Source organism: Drosophila mauritiana, chromosome X (genome assembly GCF_004382145.1).
Source record: "Drosophila mauritiana strain mau12 chromosome X, ASM438214v1, whole genome shotgun sequence".
In the NCBI taxonomy this organism is placed as follows: Eukaryota; Metazoa; Arthropoda; class Insecta; order Diptera; family Drosophilidae; genus Drosophila; species Drosophila mauritiana.
In genome coordinates, this window is record NC_046672.1 from 14,549,570 (window position 1) to 14,567,666 (window position 18,097).

An 18,097-nucleotide genomic window follows, 5' to 3' on the forward strand; every position below is an offset into this window, starting at 1 on the left:
CATTGCCGGGATAGTCTGGCCATGTGAAATGGAATGGGGAATCGAATGGGAAAATTTAAATTATCCTCAGCTGAAGAGCTTAAAGTTTGGCAGTCTGTGTTTTAATTTCCTTGGACCTAATTATGATTTATCATCGATGCGAGAGATATTTACATGCAAAGGGTAAACTTCACAAAAGCTAACATAAATTGCGTGAAATGAATATTCTTGTTATCATAAAATTGAGAATTTTGAAAACAAATACGACAAATTCATAAAACGAGAACCACACAAACGTTCCATAGGTATAATATATCACTACAGTACTGACCATGAAAAACTCGATGAAATGGGAACATGCAATCAGGCATCCACAAATCTAAGTGGAGCTCAACCGCAAAGTAATTCCAATGGATCGTCGGATGCATTCCTCATTAAATTGGAGTCTGTATGAAAGCGCACACCCAAGGATGTGTGTGTGTATATAACATCTGTGTAGATATAGCCACACACATGCAGGCTTGCCCCTTTGGAGTCCCCACGCCATTCATGCATCTTCGATGCATAAAAACCACGCAATTTGCTACACTTTTAACACTTGCACGGCTCAATGAAGTGCAACGAGACGCACTCAACTAACCGCCCCAGTCCGAGGCACACCGACGCCCCTGGACGATCCACAAGCCCCCCCTTTTATCCCGAGGACCCAGAAGTCAAAGCAAAAGGCCCCAGAGAGTACGGAAATGGAGAAAACAAAAAAAAAATACACCAGAATGCACTGTGAACACAGCGAGGGGCAAAGAAATGGAATCTGAAATGCTTTTGCAGGCAAAAGGGATTCAAACTAACCGAAGGCCGCATGATTCTGCGGTTTGTCACCGCCACCCGCCCGTGGCAGAGCCCCTCCCCCTACCCCACCACCAGCACCAGCTATGGTCAGTGTAATCGAATCTCTGGACTGCGCGTCCCCTTTTATGCCTCTTGTGTCCATCCCCCCCAATCCACTTTTCTACGCCCCTGCTCTTTGGGATGGCTTTTATTTGCCTGGCTTTTCATTTGGCAGTCAATGCTACGCTTTCGCGCTTTTCAACGCTAACGACTACGTGCCACAGTTTTAACTGCCTTTTACCAAGACCCCTCTTTAATACAATCAGCCCACTGCCCCACCGCCTCTGCGCTTTTGAATGAGCCTGCTTTAGCTAGCGGCCCACGTGCAAATACCAAAATTGGTCTTCCATTACACGCGAAATCCAGCAAGGTTACACAAGCTGAAATTCTAAAGGGAAACAAATTCAAAAAGCATCCGAAAAAGGCAACATTACAATGTGCAATGTGGAAAATGTATGATCTGAACTGGAAAACGAATTGAAATGGCAAGTAATTAACACTTGAATGCAGTGAAGCCTCGACAGACAGGCAACAAATCGCTGCAACTTATTAAGAGCTCCACGCCACTCCATTCCATTCCCAATTCCCATCTGGTAAAAAAACCATCCGAATGCTTTGAAATTAATTTAGGTGCGTGTGTTGGGACTCCCCGATGGGTTTGCCTCACACCCGATCGAATTATGGGTCTAGAGGTGCTACGACCATGCCAGTTTTCCACTAACAAGCCAGCATATTTATGCGTTTTTCTCAGTTTCCGCACTTGTACTTTCCCAGTGGATTCGCTTGGTTGAAACTTTACGCGGCCGTAAGGTTTGTGGCAAGTGAATATTTTCCTTCAATTGAATGTTTGATTTTCAAGTATATCAGCACATATCAAACCCTTTTTATTCCAGTACTTTGATTCGAAAAGCATCTCATTAAATATTTAATTTAAAATCAAATTAATATTTCACACTATTCACTATTCACATTCCTATTCAACTCACGATTCACTCTAGCTTGCGACATTTCAAAGTGGGGCATTTGAATGTTGGGTACAAATTTTTGGCCTGTAATAGCTGCCCCCCAACTATTATATCCCCTTCTGAAGCCACAAAACCCATCTTACACTCGGCACCATATAATTTTCTCCATTAACACACACTCTCAAAGGGGCCACACTCACACAAACACACACACATGGCCCGACAAAATGCTTTAATAGTTTTTCCGTGCCTTTAATTTATGTGAATTTTCAAGGTAGCTAACGAGGTGGTGAGCCGGGCAGATTTTCTGGTGTTTTTCGTGGAGGGGGGTTGGAGAAGTTGTAAACGAGCCTGCGACAACGCCATTCGATTTGTCAACCCCCCCACCGTTCTGGAATCCCCCTCATCCGTTGCCCATTTCTCCCCCGAATTCATTTAGATTGCTATGAAAATTGCTTTTAAATTAAGTTCTGTGTGGCTGCAATGGCGGCTTCTGGGAAATAAAACCGACAACTAACTAACCAAACATTATTTCTGTTTGGTTCCTTTTGCCACACGGAGAAAAAAAAATAGGCAGTGCCTATTGAAAGTTAAATAATTCTAATATATCATAGAAATTATTTCACAACCTTAGCTTATTTATACTATCTGCTTCCATGCTCGAAATTCAATAAATTTCCCAGAAATAAGCGTATGCAGCCGCCCCATTTCGCTGAGTGTATGTAATCGCAGTTGTTTGTTGGTTGTTTTAACGTTGTTCGTGTTGTTTTTGGATCGGGTGCGGCGTAAAACAAAGCATTTGGCAATTAAAATACCGCCGGACGGCGGCTTTTCACAGGTGAGCAGGCCACAGGTGGGCAGAATTGGGTGGGCAGTAGTAGCAGTATTTTCCTAGAGTTTTCCGAATACTGCACAAAGCCGCAGAATCAGAAGAAGCAGAAACGGAAGGTCGAAGGGAGTGCAGGCCGAGAAATTGCATTTTCATTGAGTCAATTGAGCAAGTGAGCAACTGAGATATTGAGCGGCTGCAGCCGAAACAAACCCGCAAATGCCACAAGAAAATGGGGGAAAAACGTCGGAAAAGCGTTGGCAAAGCAGAGGCAACATAGCAGCATAAGTCAACACTAATTGCAATTTGCAGCTAAACACGGACGGGGCTTAGAGAAAAAATGTTGCGGTGGAATGGCGAAATAGAGGCATGTATCTATAGGATACATGACATAAATAAAAGAGGATTCCCGGCAAAGATAGCGCAGTTTGAAATGCACAAACAGAAAAGATACTTTTTCTGTTTTTCGAACCAAAAGAGTGGGGGGGATTTAGTGTAGATATATCTAAATGAGTGAGTTTAACACATGCGGATAGAGAATGGGAAATAGGTTTTATTTTATTATTATAATTTGTATACATTTAATCAAGTTGCGTTATTTTTTCTCTAAGTGCATCTGGTTGTGTGGGTGAGAAGTAGACACGTTGGAAAATTCAATTTGCACAGTTCAATGCAAATGAAAAGAATTGACACACGAGGAATTCAAAGCAAAAGAAGCTGAAGATGTGAATAGTAGAGCTCTCGAATAATTAGTGAATAATAATGAGTGGCGGTGCACAAATGTGAACTTGCAACTTCAACCGCACTGCAAACTCAATGAACTTGAGGGCAGTAAAAAATACATAGAAGTCGTGTTTGTGGCCCAGGGTCATAGTGTAATAGAGTTGTGGAATGATTTTCAAAGTACCCATGCGTGTGACTCATTCGCTGTAATTTGTAGCATTATTACTAACCCATTTAAGCGTGAGTATCTCAAGAGGGCTGCATTGAATAAGTGCACAACGGAATTATCTTCAAAAATTGAATTCTCCAACTCTGTGGCAACGAAATGCAGTTTATCTTGTCGCTTTACCATGTTGCCAGTGGGAAAACCTCGGAAAAGTGAAAACAAAAGCAAAGCACAGTGAAAACAATGCGGGAAAACAAGGAAAATAAGTGTACATACATATATATGTATACTACTTCTTGGCCGTTTTTGGGGTTTTTGGACCACGATTCTGGAAGGACCAAAACCCAGCAGCACAGGGTAAACAATATGAAAGCAAACAAAACTAAGGGGAAATGGCAAAGGAAAACAAAGCAGCAGCAGCACATACAGCCAAAACAAAAAACCCAAGTAAATTTCTCTCTTTTCGGAGTGAAAAGCGCACAAATTAATTGAAATATGCTTCTGTCGTTGGCAACAGCAGCAAATAAATGGTTGGTTGGGGGAAAACCAGAGGTACACAGCTTGCTTGGAAATCTCAGGGTGAATTTAATGAATTTAATCAATTTCATTGTATTAATCATTACACATTTTCTTTTTCACTGATTTACAAATCCAATATTGATTTGATTTTAAATCGCTTAATTCCAAATCCATTTGACTGATTGCATTTGGTGTGACTCCTTCCCAAGCGGAAAAGTCGCCTAGCAACCACTGTCTGCATATGCAAATAGACGAAATGCTACTTCAATCGGGCAATAAATTAACAACTAGTACGTCCAAAGAGTATTTCATCGTTTTCTGCCATTCCTGCGGTCAGATACATCAGCAACATCGTCAAAGGCAACACGGCAACGAAGCATTTTGGCCAGTTTGTTTGATATCATAAATTACAATTTAAATTTTATAACGAAAACTAATTGGAGCGATGACGACAGACCCAAAAAGCTCTTTGAAGTGCTCGGTTGTGGCCCAGAGCGGCGGATGATGGTCGATAGGATAGGTATTTCGGTCTCTTAGCCACAAAAAGCAGACAAAACAGCTGCAACAGCTGCTGCTTCTGGCCAAAAGAGTCATAAAAACACGACTTGATGCGGTCAATCACATCCACTACCAATTTTTGTATAATTCCACACCTCCACATGGAAAACCCAAGAACGAAGAACGAATCGCGTGGGCGGTGGGTTTATAGCGCTAACTTAAGCCGCTTGCTGTCCAAAAAACCACAAAAATAAAATAAAAGCCAGTGAGTTGGCCATAAGGCGTTCACACTGCGGCAAATCAAATCTAGATTATAGATTCCAGAATCCAGAAATAACCATTTGCCATTTTAAAGTTATCTGCTTTTGGTTGGCCATAGATCGGATGATAGTGTACTTTGGAAACTTGTTCTATATAACCATCGCCATTAAAGCTCAATCTGCATTTGGTTGCCTTGGGAATTGGGAATTTTATAGTAAAATATACAAAACTAGCACGATTTGAAGAGAATAGAATGCCAAAACTCATTCATGTTGCCAGTTTGCCTGGGTATAATTAGTTTTAAGAACTATTCTAATCGTTTCTAAATGTTGCACTATTTCTTAGAATAAGTAGGTTTAGTAATAATCAACTGATCCCTGTTTTTCTCAGTGGTGAAGCCCCATTTTTCGACAAAATGAATGCACCGAAAGTTTAACGTAAGACAAGTAGCTTTGTTTATAAATTTGTGTGTGTGTAGCTGCAGTAGGAGCCGGCTTTTAAGGGGGCGTGGCAACTACCGACACGCTGCATTGTTGCTGTTTTTGATTTTCTTTTTGCCGGCGCCAAATGCTTGCGCAAATTAAAAAGTAATTGCTTGAGAAAAAGTCAGAAACAGAAAATATGCAACAAACAGCGGCAGCATCAGTAGAAGAAGAAGAAGAACAAGACGACGGCAACGACGACGAAGGAATGTGGCGTTGATGGCATCCAGGGGGAAAATCGAGTGGCAAACGGAGGTGGCTGGTGGCTGGTGGCTCACAGTTTGGTGTAGTTGAAAGGTTTCAAGTTGCCAACGAAAATGCCAAAAAGTCATCAACTTATCGTTGTTGGCTCGGTTAAGGGCGAAGGGCGAAGGTCGAAGGTCTAATGGCAAGGGCAATACGCAATGGATGTTTCGCCAAAACAATACAAGTAGAATGCAATATAAGTGCTGGCTTTTTCAGCGGCAATCCTGGCGAGAAACGCGCTCGGGGGAGCAATTAAATAGAAGTAAAAGTGATGAATCAAACACTAGCACTGGGCGAAAAGGAATTAGAGTGCTGGCGAAGCCATTAGTCCGGAAATGGTTGGACAGTTGGACGTTGGGCAAATGGAATAGGGTAGTGTAGTGGTGGAACTGCAAGGATCTGCGGCAATTCCCCGAGGATAAGCCAGAGTACAGCATGCTGCTGCCCAGTAAATTCAATCTCAAACTCAATACCCGCTAGTTCAGAAGTACTTTCCTGTTACCTTCATACAAAATGATTATTGAAATAAAAAGAACCATCCGCAGATGACACTGATCTGAATGGAAAATGTCCCTTTTTTTTTAGCAAAAAGTATAGTTGCTTTCAATTATATTGCATATCCTTTAAAATCGCTCGTCTTTTGTGCGTTCAATTTGCACGAGTGTCCTTTCAACATGCTCTCGTCTCCATTAGACGAGTCCTTTTTGGTGCGCTCCACCGAGCACATAGTTTTTTATTCCCCAAATAAAATGAACACTCAAAAGCATTTCCACATGGCAAACAAAGGATGTAATTCAGCCTTATTAGGATTCCCAGAGCGAATTTCTTAAATTCCAGCCATTCAGCAGTGCAAATCACATCCACATAACCCGACCCCTCGCATGCAAATTAAGTACAGTCGCCGAGTTTTGCCACTACACAAAGGACACTCATTATGCACTTCCATGCTCTGCCCACCACCCCCTTATTTATTTTTTTATTTTTTTTCACAACTCCTTTTAAATAGCTAACTTTTATTTTTTTTTCTGGCTGCCACACACTTTAAGGCATCCGCCCAACCATAAAAAAAAGAAATACGGTAGGCAAAAAACAAAGCAATCGCAACAAGCGAAATGGAAGCTGCCAGCATTTTATCACATTGACACGCCACGCCCACTCTGCCGTCCGAAGAGGCAGATATGAGGGGGGGTGTGGCACAGAGCCGCAGTGTTGCGGTTATGCAATAAAATGTTGCATTTTGCTTTCGGTTTGCCAAACGCCTCGGCCAGAATAACCCAGAATGCAGGATGCTGCTGCGTGCTGCATATGTGCAACAACTTAACTGCCAACCGCTAGGTAACTCTTACTATTGCTGCTACTGTTTGCTACAACTGTTTCTTCTGCACTGCAAGAAATAGTTACACGATCTTTTAGTTTATGCATATGAATACTACTTTATCATAAGAAGCATAGTACATTAGCGTGATTGACTGCTAGCTAGTATTTTTTCGAAGTGCATTAGTGCCTTTGCAACTTAAGCTGGGGCAATTTGTTGCAAGTCAGTTGTGGGTGCCGGGGATTCCGAGTGAGCTCGTGGCTCCGTTTACACCTCTTCCCCCCGGACACGTTAAATGCGCACAGCTGCCGGGATTACCAGGCGGAATTTGCAAATGTAAACGCAGCGAATTAGTCGCGCCCCGAACACACCGAACAGCCCTCGGAAAAGGGAAAAACATGAACAACACCCTCACTTCGCCATTCAGGACACACTCACGCTCATACACTCACCCCCGAGGGCGAATAGTAAACATATGAAAATCACACACAAATAAATGTAATAAACAATGCAGCATCTCTCATCTCGATGAGGGTGGAGCGGGTCCGGTCCAGTCCAGTCAAAAATGCTAAGGTCAGGGGACACAGCCGAATCGGATGCCCCTTGGCTTCCTGGTTCTCCATGGCATCGATTGCAGCCTGCCAAAAAATTAACAGATGTCTCGCATTAGATGCGCTTCACTCGACCCCAGAGACCCGCGAGCGGCGAGCCAATGAGGCGATTTAAGCCACAGTGGGCCACAGGTTGCCATTAAATGCAGAAAAAATTAAATTAATTAAAATTAAAGCCACAAAATAATTAAATGAAAAAAGAAGGATTTGAACATGTAGAATGCCTATAAAAAGTTCATTATTCCTTTAAAAGCTATTTGAGTGCGTTTGAAATCGCTTAGAATATTATAAACATTTAAATTTAAGCTGCAAAGAATCAGTTTCCAGCCACTGTGCACTGCGACCACTGCGGGTTAACCATGGAATGGAATTGGTAGCAATTTTTGGGCAAACGGAATCGAGACAAATCGCCAACGAATAAAGCAAATCGGAATAAAGCATTTTGGGCAAAGTGGAGTGGAAGTGGAAGTGGGAGTGGGGAACGGGGGAGCGCGAGATAAGCCACACGGCAGCAGGTAGAAAAATGTTTGTGTTTGTACTTCCATTTCCTTGTTCAATGTTTACTCTATCCGCTGGATACCATATTTTGTCGCCCGATTTAGTTTCCTCAAGAGGAGGTAATTCAAGATTACCCTATAATTATAAACAATAAATTTTCAGCGAAATATGATATGCCGCCCGCAATCATCATTTATAATGTTAGTTTTATTCATTTATTTGTGCTTAATTTTTGAAATATTTAAAACTCTCTCAAATATAGAGTGAGTAGTATAACATTTTTCGGTGTCGCAGGCAAATCTTTTTTTCTTGTTATGCATATTGTTTGCCGCGCGATATCCGCTGTGTTCGTAAATCTTTGTGGATATTTGGAGCCGACTGATTCTCCAGTAGCCAAGTGGTCAGCTGGAGGAGATTGTGGAGTGGGGCGCTAGACAGATGGGCTGGGTGGGTAAATGGGACAGAATAGGAACAAGGACAGCCGGCGGCTGGAATTTCGCCCAGACATAAATATTTTTTATCACTTTCCGAGCGCTCCATCTTTCCAGCAACCCCTTGTCCTTGTGCCCCCGCGCTGTTTATTTCGTTGCATTTGTAATGAAGTCCGGACTCGGGATTCCGGCGGAGACTAATTCAAATTTAAGCCATAGAAAATTAATTTTTTGGCTACCATCACAGCCCCATCCCATCCCATCATCCATCCAGCCAAAAATGCTTCGCGGTGGTTGCAAACGCTGATGGAAGAGCACGGAAAAGTAGACGGACAACTTTCGGCTTATTCAGCTTAGTAAGCTTCAAGGTCGATTAAGGGCCGTTGGCCATGGGTTAAAGAGTTTAGGGAAATTTTCTGGCCGGGATCTGGGGCGCTTTGTTCATGGAGATTTACCGACATTAGTGGGCAAGCCCCAGACTAGAGTACCAAGCACTCGAATCTAATTTAAATATAGGAAACTCTCAATTGTTTACATTCTGAGTAGTAGGGGCTTCTGCTAAATGATAGAAAATAGCCCATTCCTAGTTAGTAGCTAGCAAATAACTAATACCTAGTAATTCCCTTCATTTTCCTTCTTCAAGCTAATCCTTTCCGCTTCAACTCGTTGGCCATTTCCAGCGGCAATTGTCATGGGATTTTCCTTTTTTCTTTCTTTTTGCCATAAGCCATAAATTAGTGCCGACCGACGTTCCGTTGAGTCTTTAAGCTGACCTTCGACCCCGCTCTCCATCAACTTTGTACCACCCACTTTTGGGCTGGTCCACTCCCCCAACTTGGTTGGCTTTTGATTAATTCTGGATGAGGACAACAACGTGGACGTCAATGGTCCACGGAAAAGTTAATCGCTAGTAATTTATGGCCCTCCAAGGAGGCGTCTAGTTGGGCGTGGCAGTAAAGGTAAGGCGATCTGAAAGTAGTGCTAATACCGAATGGGGCACATCGCGTGGGATAATGATGACGATGATGGTCGATTGGCGCTGGCCAAAGCAGATAGAAATCCCGATATGTTTGGGTCACATTCCCAGTGTCAACTGAGTGGTATGTACATACATATGTGTGGACAATCGTGCCGACATTCCAAGTAAAATAAAATCGAATAAAACACCTAAAATGCAAAAGGAGAAGAATGTGGATGGCAATTGGGAGCTGTGGAGGCGATGGCATCGATGGCGATTGCCAGTGCAATGCTAAAGTACTCAAGTGCAATGCGAAACTGGAGTGATGATGAAAGGATGAGCACAGGGCACTGGCACAAGCACAATCGCAATCACACAATGCTCGCAATTGAAAACGCCACTCGAATCGCCGTCCCCAACTTTCCAGCCATCCTCCTCCACCGCGTGCTCCATCTCCTCGTGCAAATGCACTCAATCGCACCAATGTCCAATTGCGAGACCAGTGTGAGTGACCATGAAAAGACCTCTGCTCTTGACCGAGGGCAGCTCCAAAGATCAATATCAATGGCACTGAGGCAGTTCCACAATTCGGTTTCAATGAAAGTATATGTGCTACTCAATCAATTCATGCTTTATCATCGGCATAGTCGAGATCCCCATAAATTTGCTATTCAAAATGTGTTGCATTTAAATATGTTATATATATACTTCTTGAACTACTGAAAAGTATATGTTTCAGATAACACTATCTCACATTTCTACATTTTCCCCTGCCCATTAAAATGAGATATATGTTGGGAGTAAGATAAGTCGAATATTCACTTCTGTAGAATCCGTTGGGATTCAGTGAGATTCTTATGAATCTAGTTATAATATCTATTTGGATAAGTACTCACTTTTGCACTCGTTGGCATCGTTGTCGGTGGCCCTGCCCCAGGGTCGGTCGAAGTAAAAGGGTTTGCAGCGTTCGCATTCCGGTCCGGCGGTGTTGTGCTTGCAGGCGCAGGTCATGGTCAGTTTGGCGCTCATCTGGGTGCTGCGACCAAAGTGGTTGGCCAGCGAGGGGGCGGAGGGCGTGTCCTCGTCCTGGCCATCGTCCTGATCCGATAGGGCCGTTCCCGATCCCGAACTGACGGTGGCCACACACTCGGAGGCGTGACCATTGCACTTGCATCGTCCGCCGACGGCGAAATCCGATACGGCGTAATGCTGTGAAATGGGCAAGTTCACCGCGGAGGCTGCGGCGGAGGGGGCAGCGGTGCTGGGGGGCGTGGCCTTGCCAGGTGGCGTCACCTTGGGTGGCTGTTGTGGGGGCGTGGTGGCCGCCAGTTTGCTCTGGTAGTGCTTCTCATAGGCGCTACCCTTGTGCTTGCCCTGCCTCTTTACAGCCGATTCACCATCACTGGCATAGTCCAAATGCAGGTGATCGTCATCGAGTTCCAAATGCTTCTTGGGCTCCTCGTACTCATCGTACCCAGCATCGGCACTGTCGTTGTCCTGCAGATTGTAGTCGTACTCATCCTGCTCGCCGTCCAGTTCCAGATCCGCATCATCATCCTCATCCTCCTCGCGACTGCCGCCCATCTCATCGCTAAAGGCATTCGCGTTTTTCACCTTCAGCAATTGTGGTGGCAATTCAAGGCGATGGAATACCACTCTTATATCCGTGGCCGTCACCCAATCCTGCAGGACCAGCGAGGAGTCCAGATCATTGGCCGACGGACGACCCTCCAGTGTATTGAAGGCAAATCGCTGGGCAGCGCCGCCCGTATCATGTTGCGAATTGATGCATCTGGCCTCTTGCTCATTAAACTTGGAGATCTTGGCGCGATCCGGTCGTCCATAGAACTTTTGACACTGTGAGCTATAGAACTGGAAGGGTTGCCAGGTCTGGCCAAAATCCGAGCTCTTGAATATGGCCAGCGAATCGGGACGCGGCGAGCGGGGACAAAATGACAGCGATATATAGGTCAGCTCGTACTTCTTGCCCAGCGACAAGGTTAGGGTCACGTTATCCGGCGGCGCACTGTCCGGGTCATGGGGCACATTCACGGCACCCGATCGCCAGCAGGTCACATTACTGGGATTATTTAGATCGGTTAATGCCGCCGGACCGTACCGCTGCTGTTCGCATGAACGACACTCGCCGGCATTCCCGTCGCGCAACAGTTCGCAGTACCGCTCCGGCTGTTGGGCGCCACAAACGCTGGATGCCTGGACGGGATTCCCATAGGCGGCATTCACAAAGCTGGGCAGGCACTTGCGCGGCTTGCCCTCGAAGTAGCAGGGATCGTTGGAGGATATGCCGGCGGCCGAGGATCCGATGGCCAACGCCAGGATAACGGGCAGGAGCAGGCCCATCCTTGTCCCTGTCGCTCTGACCCTGAATCGGAAAGGGGAAAACTATATAGTCGACGCTGATGGCGACTATCCTTGCCCTATAAGCTTCTCACATTCCCTACTTTTAATCAAAGGACACCTAACAGATAATCTTTTTTAATGCCAAGAATGCCTAGAACCTTATAAATCATAACTCTATTGTACGAATTCCACTAAATATAAAATTAAAGCATATTAAATTAGTTTATTACTCAGAGCAAACAAAAATTCCTTAAATTTTGTACATAACACTTAATTTTTTTTCTCCTTAAGCACTTTCCTTTTACATGCTATCAGTATTAAGCTCTTAAAAACCGTTGAGTTATTCAACAAAATTTAACAATACACATTTATATAAACAAACATTTTCACTTTATATAAGTCTTAAAAGCAAGTCGGACTAAAAAGTAGAGGAACTTGACTGTTTTTAATAGCTACCAGTTGAACTCCCTGCCTGTTTTCATTTTAATTGAATTTAATCTTTAATTATGAATTGGGAATATTCGAAGCTTATGGGGGATCGTTTGCGGCTATTACGTACATTGGCTCGAATGCGAAATACCTCGTACTCTTTATCTCTTGCACTGTTTCTTCAATTGTTTATCAGAGGATAATGTGTATATCTTGCTGTCTCGGTCACACACTCGCGAGGATCGATTCGCGTCGGGGTCACCAAACAAACAAGCAACAAAAACAAGACACGGCGACGTCACTCGCGGCGTCACTGAGTCTGCCGCAACAGCATGCAACAGCTGCCAATTCTCAGTCTCAGTTTGGCTTCAGTCTATCCGATTCGATGCGATACGATAATTCGATACGATACTCTAGATTCTACTGAAAAAGTTGGGCAATTCTTCAATCCCAAAGCCGATTCTCCGGGCTGCGTTGCCACTCGGTCAACGGCCAGCGTGTTTCTGTTCGCCGCGGCGACGTCCTCGCGCCAATTGCCCCCAAAAAGGTCCTGCAAAAGTCTCGTTTCCTCTCGTTTGGTTCCGATTCGTTTCGTTTCGATTCTCTCGTCCTGGCGCACTGAATATTCAAAGGAGGCTGGTGCTCCTTCCTTGTCGCACCACTCCCACTCTCGTTCTCTATTTCGCTCACTCTCGCACTCTCAAACAACAGAGTGTAACTGAAAAAAAAACAACAACAACGAAGGCCCGACGCGCACTTCGGTTGAATTCGATTTCGTACCGCCTCGAAAACGCCTCGGAATCGCTTTGAAATCGCTCGCTTGCGCCGCTCAATGTTGTTCACCTGGCAAACGCTCGGTCGAAACTGTTTGCGTTTGCTTTGCTTTGCTTTTGGTTTGCCGGAGAGAGGGCAACATTTGGTGATGCTGCTTGGCAACATTTTTGCTGCCGCAACATTGATGCAGACTGAATGTCACAAAATGATGCTGGAAATTCTTGAAATTACTCTCTTTCTTTTCTCTTTAACTCTTATTCAAAAATATTAAATTCCGTTATTCTATTAGTTTATTTTTAATGTGCAATCCATTCTAGCTTATTCTTAAACAAAAACAATTGTAACCATTATAAATTTCGTTTATTCCAAGATCCAATGTTGCTGGAAGCAGGTCGTGTTGCTGGGAGCAGTCTGCAACATTTGTTGCAGGCTCTCTCAGCGAGCCCAGCATCATGTTGCCTTCGATTCTCAGGGTGTTGATAAGGGACTCAATAAATATGTCAGAAATATGAGATCTATGAACTCTCAATCTAGGAAAGCAGCTTTATCTATCATTTAAATAATTTAATGTTCTTATTTACCATAAATATACTTCTTCTTCTTCTTAATTAACATTCTATTGATACAATTATTTCTCAGCTGACGTATAATTATCCTTCAAAGATATGTTCTTTTGATTATTAGATTACTATGTATATATTGAAATACTTAAATTTATACCTACTTTCGCTTTTAAATATTTTGCACACGAAACCATATGGAAAATAAACCTACCTTACTCGATTTCAGGTCGCACCTTCCTCACAACAAAGACCCCGATCTCAAAACTTCCGCTGTCATGATTCCGTTTCAAAAAACCACTCATTCACAAATGCAAATCGCAGACGGAGGATATATACATACGCACATAAGTGCATGTGGGAATAAGAGTCAACTTCAGATGGAGAAGACACTGCGACGCCTGCTCAAGCGCTTCTTTCTTCATTTCGTGGGCTCTTCCTCCTGAAAAAAAAACGATTCTTAATGCTCGGAGCTTGCCCAGTGGCATGCTCCAGGCAGCGAATTGTAAGAAAAGGGAACGTGCCGGTAGAAATCTTCACCGGTTCCCGAGACACGGCTTCCGTTCGAATGCTCTGGGGTTTCACCCTCTCCCAAAGACACTGAGCAAATCTGCACGACTTCATTGAAGTTGAAGAGTGCATTATAAGACAGCCAAACTATTGAAGAAACTATGACAATCATTTAACATGGATGTCATTAGTGAATGTAGATTTACTGATTCTTCATGGCTAAAGGCTAAAGTTATAACGAATTGGTGCGATTTCAAAGGGTAGACAATAATATTACCCTTTATTTCTGCGTGTGCACTTCCTTTCTGGTTTTGATTTATTGCTTTTGACATATTTCTCGTCCGTCGTCTCTTTGGGGCTCCTATTTCTTCGGCTCACGAGGACGGAATGCCAGGCTTGAATTCGAGTCTGAATTTGGGTTTGCGTTTCAAGTGGATTCGGAGCTAAAAAATCGTTTTTCGTTATGTTTTATTTATAACGGATTTGTTTCTGCCGCCACTTTTGGCTTTCCGTCGTCATTGTTTGTAAATATTTATGCCATGTGTGTGTCCCTTACTCAAGACTCCGCCCTTCTTTTTTTCGTTCATTTTTTTTTCATTGACCTGCTGCTCGTTTTCCTTTTGCCCCTTTTTGATTTGGGTCCATTTCGCTAATTCCGAAGGCTTGGCCTTAATGGAATTTAAATTTCATTTGATTCCTTGGCTAGAAAACCACAGCGAAATATGGCTGGCTTTTCCCCTATTGCGGAAAACTTTCGGTCGATTTCACTACGCCCGGAGCTCTGGCAGCCAGAAATTTGAACCGCAACTGCAGCCTTAAATCCATGCACTCAGAAAAATTTATAGTCAATTGAAATAGTTCAATATGATATCATGATACATAAGCTATTAGAAAATCAGTTCAAATAATATCTAAAAATTTGGGCTTTCTTAGTAATATTTATCTGGATTATTTTAATTAATTATGATATAAATACTATATCAATATGATGCCTAAGTTTCTCGCTGTGCACCGAAAAGTGCGAAACGTGTAATTATGACGCCGCCTCGCACTTGGCCAAGCAAAATGCAAATGGTCAGCACCTGATCATTACGATCATTATAGAGCTCTGACTGAGTGGCTCCAGATGAGGCCACTGATGGTCATGATGATGGTCAACGCCTTTCATTTGGGGGCGTGGCACTGGCGCGTACGCCTGGCCAAATTTGTCCCACGATCGCGATATTTTCCGGTAACTTTAAACATTTTTCCTCATCAGCAGCGCACTAAAGTGAGAAAAGGAAAGGTGAAAATATACATATAAAAATAACAAGGCAATAATATGCAATTCAATACAATGTTGTTTATACACTGTTACTTGCGGTTAGTGTTTATGTTTAGTTTATAGACCCTTCAATATTTAATATTCATTTATATTAGGTCTAAAAAATATAGTTTGCTGCTTAACTTTCATACACCGACCGCAGTTAACGCAGTGCCACAATGGAAATTCGTTTTCAATTAATTTTCCAAAATGGCTCGGCTTACTGCCCCAAAAATGTTTGCTGGAATATTTGTTATTTCTGGTTTTCCTGTTGTTGCGGTTGCTTCTATGTATTTCTAATGAGCCTTTCGGGTGGCCAAACATCCACCTCTTTTCCAGCGTTCGTATTTCGTTTCCATTTTCTTTTTTCCTTTTTTTTCTTTTAAATGATTTATTTATTTTTGCAAGCTTTTGGCCTGTCCGCCGCAACACACACATCCCTTAGACCCAGGATTGACTGCTACACTGAGCAAAATGTATTGCATTTATGACTGTCTTATATCAAAACCACATTTGTTTATCACTGCATCTAAATAGAGTTTTCAGTTTCAATTGAAAAGCAAACGACAAAGAAAAACATTTTTTAGTCCAATTAGCAGTCTATCTTTTCACTATTTTAAAATTAATAAACATTGTGTCTATTTCTTGCTGTGCCTCTTCTTGGCCCCACATTGTTGTGGTTTGCCGGAGCTTCTCTGGCTGCTGGTGTTTTGGCTGTAATTGTTGCTGGGAAATTGCTTCTGGCATTTGATTTGTACATCATTTTTAACGAAGCATAAAGTTTTCTATATAAGCGATGTTTCGGTTCAGAAGAACAGGACATGGCAGGACAGACACAGCAGCACATCCTTGTTCGCTGGAGTCCTTGACTCTACCCCCTTTCCCTGCCGCACCAGACTCAAGTTAATGAACAAAAAACGTGGCATGCATATCTATGTAGCAATAATAATATTATTATTATTATTATCTCCGCCACCGCTTTTCAAAAAAAAAAAAAATGATTTGCAGTTTCCACTGCACCGAGGAACTCTGTTCCTGACAGAATATTAAATATTTCCTTCACTGGAAACATTAAATCAACCAATTAGAAAATTACGATGTGCAGAGTGGAAAAATTAAGGAAGCAATTGTGAAAGGGAATTGTAATGATAATTTACATACAATTTGCTGTTTTCTTGTCTAATGGACAAATGTTATTGTTTACCCTTTTTTAAGGAACTATATTTAACTATAAAAAGGTTAATAATAATGCAAGGTTTTACTATTTTAACCTTTCAAAGGACCAATTCTGTAAGTAAAATAAAGCTATATTTCTAGATTATAAACAAGTACATAGAAGGAATAGCATTACATATCTGTACTATTACATTTCCAAATGCCCTAATACCATTTAGTTCCCATCAATCCAGCCAATTGCACGGGATTTTGAAACCAAACGAACCGAAGGCGAACAAATTTCAGCGGAAGAATTACACAGATCTTGCGTTTCTGGGAGTTAGGATCCCCAGTTCGTTGGCATCGAGGCATGCCGCCCAGAGGTTTCCGTTCTGCATCTTACCACTCAAGTAGCGCCGACCAAAGCGATGCAGCACTGCACATTGCATCCCATCTCAAGTGCACCTTCCCATCGCCATCACCATCCCCATCACCATCACCAATCATCATCAGCACCATCAGCATTCTCATCTTCCCCGACTTCGACACCGTAGTCGTCGCCGTCGTCTTTATCGATGGGAGACTATCGGAAAATCACGTAATGGGCACGTAGGCCAAATATTTACTTAAGCCCAAGTCGTGAGGGGAGGGTCCGGGTTCGAGGTACAGGGGCCACATTAATGCTGTGGTGGCGAACCAATTGACTTCACAAGAGAGCTGTAGCTGTAGCTGTAGCTGGGGCTGGGATCTGAAGCTGGAGGAGGAGCTGGAACTGGAACGGGAACTGGAGATGGAGTTGGAGATGGTGGTGCGGAGAGGCGGAGAGGGTACTGGGATCGGGATGGGAGGCGTGAATGAGTAGCCGGCGCACACAATGCCTTTGCGATTGTTTGCCTTAATTGCCCACATTTACTGCAGCAACAGGGGTATTAGTTAAAGAAAAAAATATTAATTAACTTTGGTAAATAATTATGCAAAGCTATGGCAAAAACGAATGTAATATGCAATCAATATAAACTACAAGCAACGGTGGTCAATTAAACTGCAAAACAATACAAATGTTTTATAGACATTAACAATATAGTAAATATTTGATTAAATGCAATGCCATGTTTAATATATAATTAAAGAAACTTATTGAAAAATGTGAGGATGGTAAAATAAAGCACAAAAAGAGGAAATTAATTTTAAATATTAATGGTGTTTAAAAAAGAGTATTAATTTACAAAATATATATGCATTTATTTTTTACAAACAAAACATCTAAATAAAATATCTGGCTCAACTGTATTCTTATGTTGAAGTGTCAGATTTAGTTCTTTAATAATATTATTATGTTAGCACATAGCTAATTGTTCAATGATGTCCTAAAAAAATAAACCCAAAACTGCATTTAAAAAACAAATTCGTTGTGGCCAACTTTAAAGTATTGCTTTGAAAAACAACTTTAGAAGACACCTTCGCTTTGAGGAATATTCAAACGCGAAAAGTTTCCCTTTGACTCTGTTTTATTTTACTGTAAGTGGCCCCGCAAGTGCAACTTCAAGTTCAACAGTGAACAGTGACTTTCAGATGGTGGGGCGGGGGGTGCAAGGAATGCGGATGGTTCTGAGATTCCCGGTGCGAGTTGACTTTG

At 42.7% G+C, this 18,097-nt stretch overlaps 1 protein-coding gene across 2 annotated transcripts in view; it reads right to left on the minus strand.

Moving 5' to 3' along the window:
• LOC117146551 (netrin-B) overlaps window positions 1–13,011 on the minus strand; it is a 62,566-nt gene extending 49,555 nt beyond the window's left edge. For both annotated transcript variants that reach the window (XR_004459812.1, XM_033312848.1), the window contains exons 1-2: window positions 12,290–13,011; window positions 10,266–11,752 (exon numbers count right to left, since the gene is read on the minus strand). Coding sequence is in view for 1 of the 2 variants with exons in the window: in XM_033312848.1 (XP_033168739.1) it covers window positions 10,266–11,752; window positions 12,290–12,291 (1,489 nt within the window). In the remaining variant the exon portion in view is untranslated. The remainder of the gene's footprint in view (window positions 1–10,265; window positions 11,753–12,289) is intronic.
• Window positions 13,012–18,097: the final 5,086 nt, after the last annotated feature.